General features: G+C 39.4%; 2 protein-coding genes across 2 annotated transcripts in view; one reads left to right on the plus strand and one right to left on the minus strand.

Annotated features, from left to right (window-relative positions):
* The window catches only part of LOC112139229 (GRAM domain-containing protein 4), a 30,973-nt gene extending 29,704 nt beyond the window's left edge, over positions 1-1,269 (minus strand). Inside the window, exon 1 of the mRNA XM_024261960.2 lies at positions 1,094-1,269. The gene's annotated coding sequence lies outside the window, so the exon portion shown is untranslated. The remainder of the gene's footprint in view (positions 1-1,093) is intronic.
* Positions 1,270-1,339: 70 nt separating this feature from the next.
* LOC112139227 (cytosolic 5'-nucleotidase 1A) lies at positions 1,340-10,921 on the plus strand. Its single transcript, XM_024261958.2, has 6 exons — positions 1,340-1,523; positions 2,653-2,769; positions 3,221-3,356; positions 3,443-3,565; positions 9,695-9,837; positions 9,921-10,921. The coding sequence occupies exons 1-6, from the start codon at positions 1,479-1,481 to the stop codon at positions 10,155-10,157; spliced, it is 801 nt and encodes a 266-aa protein (XP_024117726.1). The 5' UTR covers positions 1,340-1,478; the 3' UTR covers positions 10,158-10,921.
* The last annotated feature ends 2,065 nt before the right edge of the window (positions 10,922-12,986 follow it).

Here is a 12,986-nt window from a genome sequence, read left to right on the forward strand (position 1 = left end):
AAAAAAAAAAAAAAAAGAAATATATTTTTTTATCACAAATTTCGACTTTTAATCTTGGAAATGTATGAGTTTTTTATAATAAATTTATGACTTTAAATCTTGAACAATTAAATATTTGAATATTATTTGTGAGAAAAAAAAATGTCTTTTTTTTAATTTACGAGATAAATGCATGACTTTAAATCTTGTAAATTTACAAGATAAAAGTACTAGATTTAGCTTATGACTTTTAAAGTCATAAATATACAACTTTATTCTTGTAATTGAACAGTTAGGACCTTTTTCCTGTAAATTTACCAGATTTAAAGTCGTAATTTAAGATGACATTTTTTGGTTTGTAAACTCGCCCTAGTACTCCATCGTATTGATGGACTGGACAAATATCTGATTGTGTCCGCTTATAACTGCATTCAAAATGTGACTAGACCAGAAATACTTCCACTAAACGCCACAGGAAGAAGGCCAAAAGGCTTAAAAGTCTTTTTTAAATCTGGTTTTAGACTAAAAATAAAAGCATGGATCTGGTTGAAGGGACCACCCGGTGGTAACATTTACAGTAAAATTGTGCTTAAAAAATCTCAGATATGTTCATATTTAAAGTCCAACTCTGATCGTCTTTTGATCCATTGCAAAAGTGTTCCACTGGTCTTTTAAATATGATTATGCCGTTGTTTTTTTTTCTAGTAAATAGTTTCTGCAGAGCAACTTTCATCAAAGTGGGTCTTTAAGGGCGTGTCTTTATTTGCAGGTGGATGACAGCAGCAGAGCTTTAATCCCACATCCAACTCCACCAAACCTTATCTGTGAATGTCAACATCTGACAGCTTAAACGTTTTTAAAGAACTCAAAGTCTCAGGAAGAGTTCAACATTCTGGTCAGAAGACAGTTTGCTGAAACAAACCATCAAAGTAGTCAACAAACATTAGAAGGAGTTGAAGCAAATCATTTACGACAGACAGAAGAGACTAAACTACAATACTTTAACTGTGAGAGCACAAGTCTTCACCTGAGAACTCACTACCTGTGGCTCCTTCTGAAGGAACCGGCTGGACACAAAAGCACCACTGATGCAGCAGACGAAGACCATTCTCACCTTAGAAAAGAAGCAAACTTTCTCCTGCTGCTGTCAGATGTTCAAACCCCGGAAGTTGGATTGAGACCGGAACCGAACCTCTCTACACCCGAACCTTCTTCTACGGACCTCTTTCTGCCATCTGAACCGACCGCGAACCCACTCCTGTAGGAGTTCCTCTACCTGACACAACACTCACTACTGTGGGCGGGGCCGCTGAGGGCGCGCGCCGCGTACAGCTGTGGCTGGAAGCGGAAGTGACGTCGGTCCCTCTGAAGGGAATCAGGAAACAACAGGAAAACTGTTCTCTGAAGTGGAAGAAACTCCGATAAACGTGGTTATTTCGGGCACTGGTTCAGTTTGTCCGGATTTTCTGGACTGTTTTGGCTCGTTTCTGTAGATATTAATGGACAACATGGTCTCCGTGGTCCTAAACACGGATGTAAAGCAGGTAAGACGTCTTTAAACCTTTATATTTTACTTTTTTATTTTATAATTTTATAGCCAGAGTCCAGAGTTGGCAAACGACCATTTTATTATTATTATTTAGTTAGTTTCCAGCTGTTTGAAGCCCAGCTTGATCCACGTTCCAGCCCAGTCTCATTAAAATGCGTGCATATGCCACGATTTGGGAAATACCGTGTATAATATACGCCAAAACCGGTTTTGCGTGCATATAATACGCGCGGTCCTAAACGTGTTAAATGTGTTTTACAGGTTTGACACGTCCCCTGGTGGAGGCGTGAGCATCACAGACAGCCCCACAAACGAACAATTTGCTTTTCTAACCCTAACTGAGAGTGTGTTGCATAAAAAGACACTGAAATTGGCTCAAACTACAACCAATAAAAAGCGCAACCAAAACAACAGTGAAACGTTTAGCTTCGGTCTAACTGGCTCTTTTTAACATCTGTGATTTAGTGATGGACAAAACTGAACCTGCAGTCTTCTGCTTAAATGTTGGAAGTGACTACTAAACTGATCATCTGAAAGTAAAATGTTCCCAGTGGTCTTTTAATTATGATTCTGCAGTTTGTTGCTGAATTAAATACATTTTTTTTAAAAAGCTGTGTTTTCACGGACTTCTGCAGAGTGCCACAAGTTCATTAGTAAGCCACTACTGATATCCCATCATTCTTTTGTTAACACTCTCTGCCACTAGCTTACGGCCCCTCACAACCTCAAGCTAACATTAGCAATTCAACAAAAATAGGTCAGACGAGGAAAACAAAGACGCACATGGATCTATTCATAGAAGTGGATGGAGCAGGAAGTCTTTGACCCGCCCATTTCAGTTTCTACGCCACAACTGCACCTAATCCATCACGATTTGAATAAAGAAATACTCAGAAACACGGTTTTAAACTTAAATCTATGTCCTCCATCTTGAGAAAAATGCCACAAGAACATTTTAAAACACCAAAAATGGGTGTGGGTCTTGAAGGCTTTTTAGAAATAAGAAAAGATGAAGGGTAGGGTTTATACAATGAACTCGTCACACAGAAACACGATGACCACCATGATGGATTAGGATCAGTGTCTTCTGAGAATGATGACCATGGTGGGTGTATCTTCTGCAGAAGGATGCTGACAGTGCAGTGGTTGTCGCGGTGACCTCCCGTGCCCTCTTTGAACAAGGACCTGAGGATGATGAGACAGGAGTCTGGAAACTCAGCCGGGCTTTTCCACTGCTGCAGGTCAGAACCCTTAACTGTATGTATGCAGAACACACTGTTAATGAAACAGCAACTTAGATTTCATGTATAAAGGCTTTATGTATAAAGTCCCGCTGTAATCATCTTCCGATCTATTGCAAGTGTTCCCAGTGGTATTTTAATCATGATTATGTTGCTTTTTTGACAAAGTAAAAACCTGTTTTGTTTTCGTGAACATAGTTTTTTGCAGAGCAAAAAGAGTTGATTAGAAATTCACCTCTGAGTTGTGGGTGGGACCCCTTTTTCACTCTCTGATGCTGAGAGCTCTCTGTTTACAGGTATTCCTGCTGGCTTACAGCCCCTCAAACCCCCAACCTAAAAAATAAATAATTATTAGTTTGATCTGATCTTGGATTCCTAAACAGGAGTCACGCTCTGATAAACTAACAGATCTACATGAAACCATAACATCATTTCCTTTTAATCTTTTCAGGCAGTGCAAAAAGTGAATGACTGTCTGCTGGAGAAAAACCCAGCTGAATCTTTGCTCCTGGACGTCATTCTAATCACCACGGACAGCCAGCATCAGCAGCTCAGTTCTGTCCTCATCAGCAGCACCAGGCATCACGGTAATCCGAGGTGACGGTCTGCAGCCGCTTGTACCGTCTGCCTTTGTGCTAATGCGTTTGTCTGATTCTGGGTCCCTCTGTTTCAGGTCTTGGAGTTGGAAAGTTTTTTTTTTCCAGCGAGGAAACTTTTATTGACTGTCTCCTGGAGAATAATGTTCAGCTGTTTCTTTCAACAAGCAAGGATGAAGTGCTAATGGCGTCCCAGAAAGGTAATTTTAACGCTTAAAAAAATAACTGGAAAGATTGGATAAACTTGACATCTTAACTCTTCTTTTAAATAGATCTAGGTGGTTTTTACAAAGCTAGCAGAGTGACGCACCAAGTATTTGTTTAGTCACTGCATTGATAGAATACTCACAAATGAGCATTAAAGGGTAAGTAAACAGCCCAGTTGGAGGCTGACTCCATTCTCAGCTCAGATTAAAAAAAAAAAAATGTCAAAAAAGGGGGCGGGGCTAGTGGAGCCAGACTGAGCAACAGAGGTGGGGCTTGGATCTATGATTGACAGTTAGGCTAGCTAGCACTAGAATGTGCAGTTCTTGCACTATTTACAGCTTAGTTTTCAGAGATAAGTAAAATTTCTGTTAACGTGACTCAATGCATAACAATGGCGCGCGTGCACGTGCACGTCTCTGTCTATAGCAGCGAATAGGCAAGGGATAAAGCATTACTATATATTAATGTTAGAGACACTGCTTTTACAATGCCCAACAGCGGGGCTACCAGCGCAGCTGAGGAGATGCAGGTCTGAAGGGACTCGTGTGTGAGAGCAGTAAAATGCTGCTAGCATCATAGCTAATAAAGGCTAACATTTTAAACAAACAATCCAGAGGGAAATGTTCATTACAAATCCACCAGGATGGAATTTGGGACTTCTGGGACTTACACCAGTTGACCAATCACAAAATTTGACTGTAATACATTGTTTCAACCTGTAGGGGGCAGCACACAGATGGTTCTAAACTATATTTTCATGATTAAGCAAGTTTATTTTAATTTGTCAAATATTTGACCAACAGACTGCATTTTTAAATCCCCATTTAAAGAGGTCAACAGACAAAACGTTGATTTAGTGTTTGGTTACTGTTTAAGCTACATGCACACAGGGCATTTGACCCTCGCTCAACAATGCACACCAAATGCTCTCACTGGACAAGCAGGGAGGGGCTTCTTCGTTTTCTGTTGTTTACCAGTGCATGTCTGCCACCCACAGTTGGAAGAAGCATGACGTGAAATGTTGAAGCAGTGCAAATCTCGCGGTTCAAACACGAAACGGAAACAATTTGATTCATTGATGGGGTCTTTGGAATGCCGACTACCAATAACTATCATGTTTGGTTTCTCTTTATTTGCATGGAGAGCCTGAAAACGGCTGTAGAAATTTGCGTAGATGCCCATTAAAGCAAGAATTTTGAACTTAAAATCTGAAATGTGCGTTTAGACTGAAACAAAACGAGATTTTCATGTGGAACCTTCAGCAGGACCATCCAAGTCTTATATTCTAACTGAAACGAAGACTTGTTGACTTGTTTTTCTTCAAACATTAAAGTTTCTTACTGAAACAAAGCTTGATTAGAAAATGTTGTTTATTGTAATGGTGGTATATGCAGCATGTGCACAGCACTAACTAGAAAAAGTAAAACAGACCACCCATAGGGACAAAAACCCCCACCTTTTGTCCGCCCCATAAGTTTGCTCTTCTAACCCTTCAAAATAAAAGTAAGTAAGTAAGTAAGTCTTTATTTATATAGCACTTTTCACAGAGGACCACTCACAAAGTGCTTCACAAAAAGATAAAATACAGGACAAATCAATAAAACAGTACATATGAATTATAGCGTAAAAAGATAAAATACTAGTAGCAGACAAAAGCTCAAAGGTTGGGGAAAGGTAAAATAAAATTAAAATATCAACTAAAAGCTTTACTAAAAAGAAACATCTTCAATTTTCTTTTAAAACACTCTACAGAGTCAATCTGACGCAGTGACAATGGGAGAGCGTTCCAGAGTTTTGGGGCAACTGTTTGAAAGGCAAGATCACCTCTGGTTTTAAAACGAGTTTTTGGAACAGTTAAAAGGTTCAGGGCTTCTGATCGCAAGGATTGAGGAGGAGAATAGGGCCGTAAAAGGTCAGAAAGGTAGCTTGGGGTCTGTCCATGCAAGATTCTGAAAACTAAAGTTAAAATCTTAAAGTCTATTCTAAAACTAATAGGAAGCCAATGTAATGATGAGAGGAGAGGGGTGATATGTGTGCGTTTATTGGCTCCAGATAAAAGTCTTGCAGCAGAATTCTGAACCATTTGGAGACGTTTCACAGATTGTTTATTAAGACAGATAAAAAGGGAATTGCAGTAATCTAAGCGTGATGAAATAAAAGCATGTATTATCAGCTCAAGGTCAGATTTAGATAAAATTGGTTTTAGTTTAGCCACATTCCTTAAATGATAATAACAATTTTTTACAAGCTTTCTCGATTGTTGATCAAAAGACATTGATTTGTCGAACCAGACACCGAGGTTTCTCACACTAGACTGAAAAGAGGAGCACAAAGAGGTGAGGTGTGTTTTGATTGTGGGAATTTTAGCATCTGGAGCAAAAATCATAGTCTCTGTCTTTTGCGGGTTAAGAAGTAGGTGATTTTCTAGCAACCATGCTTTGATAGTAGCCAGACAATCAACAGAGAGGATAGCATGTGATAATTGTTTTCAGTGAATGAGCAGTAGAGCTGAATGTCATCGGCATAGAAATGGTAGGAAATGTGCTTAAATTTACTGATAAGTTTCCCTAGCGGAATCATGTATAACATAAATAAAATAGGGCAAAGAACAGATCATTGGGGAAAACCGCTGGATAGCTTTTGTGTTTCAGAGGACAAAGTGTTCACTGTGACATTATAGGTTCTGTCACTGAGGTAGGAAACAAACCAGCTCAGGACAGACCCAGATAAGCCATAGTCACAACGGAGTCGACCAATCAGAATACTATGGTCCACGGTATCAAAAGCAGATTTTAGAATAAGAGAATAAGGACCGTGTACTGACCAGAATCAGCAGCCATATATACATCATTTGAAACTTTCAGAAGAGCTGTTTCAGTAGAATGGTTCTTTTTAAAACCAGATTGAAAGACATCACAGATATTGTTATGATCTAAAAATAAGTTAAGCTGTTCTGCAACAGTCTTTTCCAAAATTTTACTGATAAAAGGAAGTTTTGAAATTGGTCGGAAATTATTAGGGTCAGAAGCATCAAGATTGGGTTTTTTAAGAATTGGATTTATCAGTGCGTGTTTCATGAAAGAAGGTACAGATCCTGATTTCAAAGAAAAATTTATGAGTTCAACGACAGTTGAACCGATACTGTCAAACACTTTTAAGAATACAGAGGTGGGAATTATATCAAGAGGGCATGATGAGGGCTTGATCTTATTGAGAAGAGAACGAATGTCGTTCATTGTAACTGGGAGGAAATTTGACCACAGCTGTGAAGATTGAGGGCAGAATGAGGGGTGAAAGCTGGTTGGAGAAGGGATACTTGCAGTAACATCTGAGATCTTAGTCAGGAAGGCCTGAAGAAATGTACTAAGGTCAGATTGGGAGAGTTTGGGGTGTATTGAGGAAGAGGGGGACACAAGGGAATTTATTGTATTGAAAAGAGTTTGGGGGTTTCTTTTGTCTGATGAAATGAGTTTATGAAAGTATGTCGACCTGGCATGTTTGATCATTTCATTTAGAGTGAGGACCAATTCTTTCAGATGTAGCCTGTGCACTTCCAATTTGGTTGTCTTCCATAAACGCTCATTTTTCCGACAAAGTCTCCTAAAACTGCGTATTTCCTCGTTCATCCAAGGAAATGACTTTTTGGACATAACTGACTGTCTGACAGGGGCAATTATATCTAAAATCACCTCACAATGATTGTTAAAATACTGCATAAAAGAGTCAACATTGCTAAAATTATTAAAAGAGTTTGAGTCAAGCAGATTTGTAAATCTTTCAGGCATGTCTGAACTCAATACGCGGCGCTGAGCTCTGAGAGGAGAGGATAAAGGAGAAAGAGGGAATTTCACATTGAAGAAAATCCAACAGTGATCACTAACATGACTGTCTCTAACACAAAGCTGCTCAATATTAAGGCCAAATGAGAAAACCAAATCCAAGGTATGACCTTTGTCATGAATAGGGCCAGAAACATGCTGAATAAAATTAAATGATTGAGTTAAAAATAATAACTCTGAACCAAACATGCATGGTGAATTATCAATGTGAAAATTAAAGTCACCTAATAAAAGCACAGACTGGAGTGAAATTATGCTGGATAAAAACTCAGAAAACTCATCTAAAAACACTCGTGCTGGCCCAGGAGGACGATAAACTAAAATTAGATAAAACGGCTTATCGGATCCAACCTTAGTGATTTGTAGTTCAAAAGAGCTGAAGCCCAGAGTAAAGAGCTTAACCCTGGAGGTGTAGCTCCTGTGTTGACTTTCTTTCGAGTATTGTAACTTTTTAACCGTTTACGCAATTAATGTAACTCATTACAGTGCTAGTATCGCCATTATCGATCCCGATACCAAAACTTTTCTTATGTTGTTGCATTATAGAATAGTATCAGAAATACACAATTTTAATAAATGATAATGTATAATAAAACACAAGATGGAGACATTTTGCAAATAAGAATATTTATTAACTATTTACAACAGTCTGATCTGTACATTCATCAAATATAGAACATGTATAATAGTATAACAGTAATGGTATAATACAATAATAATAAGAAACCAGGAGCTATTGTAAAATAAAATAAAATAAAAAAAAGCAGTAACAAATGTAAGGATAACTGCACCCCAAACATACTTAGAAAAAATAAAGGCAGTAATACAATATCAAATTCACTCGTGGAAAAAGTAAATAAAAGCAACACTAATAAATATAAAAATATAAACAACAGAACTAAAAATCCTGCCATTGGTGCAAATATGTGGCTCTTTAATGACTCCGCCCTTCAATGATGTAGAGAGGGGAGGGGCAAGGTGTGAAGAGGTGGTGCATTGCTCACACACAATGTTGCCAGATTGGGAAGTTTCTCACACAGATTGGGCTGTTTTTTTGCCCAATCTTGCAACACTGCAGACAGATAGGGTTCATTGAAGTACATCATCTAAGTAAATTCAAACTACTTACTGTATTTATTGAAGAAAAACTTGACTAAAGAGTCAATCTCATCACTACTTCACCTTGGTATCGATACTTGGGCTGGGTATCGATTATAATTTTTAGAAATAATTTGATTCGATTCACAAGAGCCTGATTGGATTCCGATTTTTTAAAATTCTTTTGCTTCTTCAATTCAATTAAATTTTGAGTTTACAAATTTATTCAATAAAAAAAATACATTAATACTGTGTGATTTGAATATATTGATATTAATCTGATCCAGTTCACATACTGTAAATGTATCAGTGAAATAATGAGATTGTTAATATCATCCAGTGTTACTTGGATTCTCTAAAGGAGAAGTTCTAACTAAAATGTTCAGATCATTAACATTGGAAACATTGTTCTGCTTCTCCTGGAGGACGTTTCAGTTTGACCACTAGGTGGTGATCACACTACAGCATTACAGCTTATTCAAGGAGAAGAAGAAAGAATGAACAAAAAACAATGTTTAAAATCACAAATGGTTACTTTAAAAATATTTCCTTAAAAGAGAAAAGTCATGTCTGTGAGTTTATAAAGTTGTTTATTTTATAAAGTTGTTTATTTAGTCAGTAATGTAAGTTTAGGTCGACCTAGCATTAGCATTAGCCATTCTATGAGAAATTCCATTAAATGTTAGCATCAAGCTAGCGGACTTAAGCTGTATGTGGTAAATCGATTTATATTTTTATGAATCAGTTATTGATTTATTAAGCTTAAATCGATTCAAATCCATTAATCGATTTTATTAACCCAGCTCTAATCGATACTATCAATACTCAGAGTAGTTCCAGCGGAATATTGAAGCAGAGAAAAGCAGCCTTGTTCTGATATGCAACACTTTACAGAACTGAAATGCTTATGAAAATCTATGTAAATCAGCTGATTCTGACGTGGAGTTTGACGCCGTTTCTCGGGGTCAGAATCCGTTGATTCAACTAGGACAGTTGTAACAGAGAGTAACAGCATCTCACAGTTGTTATTTTTGATGTTGCCGGGGTCTCCTCCAGTGTGAAAAGGTTAATCTGGTCCCCTGGCGTTTATTTGTAATCAGATTTTCAGAACTTTTCTTACTAGCTGAAGCTCATGTGCTGAAATTGACCAGGAGAAGTCTTGATGTTTGTCCTGTTTTGGTTCAGGTGTTCCTTCAGCCTTGCTGGAAGCTAGAAAGAACGATTCATCGGTTCAGTGTCAAAGAGAAGACCTCAGAGTGTGGCTCCATGAGGATTTGATCTCACCGTGTGATTCTGCCTCCCAACCTTCAAGCAGACACTCTCCTCAGGTACAGAAGCTGCTTGGTCCACTCATCTTTGGCATCCTTAGAGTGTGGCAGTCATCGAAAAACCCTCTGTTTTCCTCCTTCAGAGATTTTTGGCTCAGCTGGGTGAGATTCGACAGAGGTTCGGAGTGTCTGACAGCCCGCTCTGGATTTCCCTGGTGATCCTGCACGGGGGCAGAGAAAACTGTGGCAACCGGCTGAAGGCCCTGCGGTCCCTTGGTGTCAGCGTGGATGACGTCTACTGTCTGGCTGGTGCCCCCTCTGACCCCCTCCTGTCTCTGCTGCAACCGCACTTCAGGTTTAACTGCAGCTTCGTGAACTAGAAGGACCATGATTAAGACTTCACGTCTGTGGAGCAAACGCAGATCATGAACTTTATTTTTGGATTCAGTTTTATTTAGGGGTGTAATGGATCACAAATGATCCGTGGTCCAGCGAGCCGCTTTTCTCCTTCAAAATCTACTGGAATTACGTTGATCTTGTTAACAGTTGAAAAGTTACAGTATTATATAATAAAATACTTGTATTATATTCTGAATGTTTTGCAATAGGGAGATTAGGAAAGCCTCACTTTGACACAGAAGGATCCAGGATGCATTTCTTCAGAAAAGAACGTCAGCTGTCATCAATTTCAGAACATAATTTTTTAGAAAACACAAAAACACGCTCGGGTTTTCCCATTGAAGAGGCTTGATTTCATCTTGAAAGCAACATAGCTGGAGGGAAAGTTTGTCCTTTCCCTGAAGTGGTTAAGGTGCCCATTGAAACAAGTGAATTAGCTCACAAACACCCTGGTGTGGATGCTGTGCCCCCTCCTCCTGAATTGTTTTCCTCTTCCCTAAATGTCACCAGCAGCCCGAGTCCATCCTCAGCCTCTGGTGTCTCCTGTCTTTAGCGTGTTCCTCAGAGAGCTGCAGTGATGACACCTCCCTCATGCTGAGACATTATCTGTATTAGTTCACTCTTTTTTCTTTGTGCACAGCCAGTACTAAGCAGATCCACGTTTATAAGGCTGTGAGAGTTATCTCTGAGTGTGAAGCTGTTCAAAATCAATGTTTTTAAATAAAAATCTGTTATTAAATCTACAGACATGCTAATCTTTAAAAGTATGTTCAATAGATAAAACTTCTTATTTTGCCACACAAACTTTTCTGCTCTGCAATGCACACTTTGGACACAAGGTGTCAGGAATGAGCTCCCAAATTTAACTTCATGAGAGGAGCTCTTTGGTGAAGTCTGGACACGGCAGCCTGAAGATCCTGGTTCAAATCCCAGCCGGGGCCTTTCTGAGTTCACATGTTCTTCTGATGCATGGGTTGATTTTTCTCAGGGAACTCCACCTTCCCCCCGCTGTCCAAAAACATGCTTTACAAGTTTATTGGTGTCTCTAAGTTTCTCCTGGAGTGTGGATGTGTCTGTGCTGAAGACTAGCTACCTGTTCAGGATGCGTGGAGAGAAAGAGGGGGGAAGGATGGAGGGGAGGGAGGTAAGGAATGAACAAATGAACAGACGAAGGAAGGAGAGAAGGAGGGATCGAGGGAGAAAGGAGAAAGGGAGAGAAGGAATAAACGAGCGAACAAAGGAGGGAGGGAAGGAACGAAACAAATGAACAAACGAATGAACGAAGGAGGGAGTGAGAAAGGAGAGAGGGAGGGAAGTAAGGAACGAAGAAGGGAGCGAGAAAGGAAGGAACAAATGAACGGACAAACTTACTGAATCCCTTTAGGAGTTGCAAGAGCCAACCAAGATAGTGTTGGGCCAACACCCTGATGAAGGACCGTGTGTTCTATGAGTCTCTAAAGTCCCACTCTGATCATGATTTCATTATAAAATCATTCCCAGTGGTCTTTTAATTATCATTCAGCCAAAATTTCAAAATCTATCATTAAAAATTCATCTCTCGGTTGCGGTGGGACTGTTGGCACAGAAGTAAGCCGGCACTCATTTCCCATGATCCTTTTGTTTACACTCTCTCCCCCAATTTTATTCTTAATTTTCTTGTTATTTGTCATCCATTAAGAGAAAAATGCAACAAGAACATGTTAAAAACACCAAAAAGATGATTTTCATCAGAGTGGTCTTTATGTCTTTAACCAGACAGGTGTGCAGGTGAGAATAATAAACTGACAGTGTGCAGGAGGGGACAAACCTGACCATGAGGTGATGTAAAAATAAACTGCTTCCACTGAAGAACTGCTCGACAGACAGAAATGCATGAAAATCTGGAGGTTATGATGAAACATTAAAATGTATTCTTAAACGATAAAAAGCGTGAGCTTGTTAATATTCCACCTGTTCAGCTGAGTCAGCACACCTGCTAACAACTGGACATTAAAGTTGGACATTTAAACATTTGTACAGCTTTTCTCACAATAAAGAGAAAGCAGGACAGCAAACAGAACTGTCACTCTACACATTATTTTATCTTTATTTTATCAGTGGATGAGTTAGAGCAGGTCTGAGATCCCCCCCCTCCCCCCGCCTGTAATCTGCTCCTCTATCACTGTTTGCTGATGATTACCTGGAACCGGTGTGTTCAAACAGTGAGTGGACACACCTGAAGCAGCATGAAGTACAGGCAGAGCTGGATAGCAAGCAGGGGGGTAGATCCCGAGGACCAGAGCTAGCCGGCTGTGGTGTAGTGGTCAGCACTGTTGTTCAAATCCCCGCTGAGGTCTTCTCTGTGTGGAGTTTGCATGCGCACCTTGAGCAGGTGTTTTTTCTGGGAGTGTTTGTCAGAGTGTAACCCACCACATGGTACCTGGAGAGGGTCATGAACCAAGTGATGCTGTCAGTAGAGAACATGAAGTCGTGCTAGCTCCTCTTTTTCTCAGCACAAGATGGATATTACAGAAGCTAGGGGTATGTTTGAAGGAGAAAGTTCTGGAAACTTTTAAGTTGTAAGGATATAATCTGAGGTCCGACCATCTTACAGCAGACTGATAAAGTTTAGATGGCAAAAACACAAGATGAGTTTTCCATCCACAGATGCTTTGAATCCAGAACAGGAGCAGGTGCTTTCTCCTCATAGACTGGAGTTATATCTTACATAATCCATGTGATTCTAAAGGCCAAAATAAAGACTGAAGTGTACAGCTATGTGACCAAGAATTTACTGTTTGATTCAGTAACATCAATATAAATGCCAGAGT

Source organism: Oryzias melastigma, linkage group LG6 (assembly GCF_002922805.2).
Source record: "Oryzias melastigma strain HK-1 linkage group LG6, ASM292280v2, whole genome shotgun sequence".
NCBI classification, from domain to species: Eukaryota; Metazoa; Chordata; class Actinopteri; order Beloniformes; family Adrianichthyidae; genus Oryzias; species Oryzias melastigma.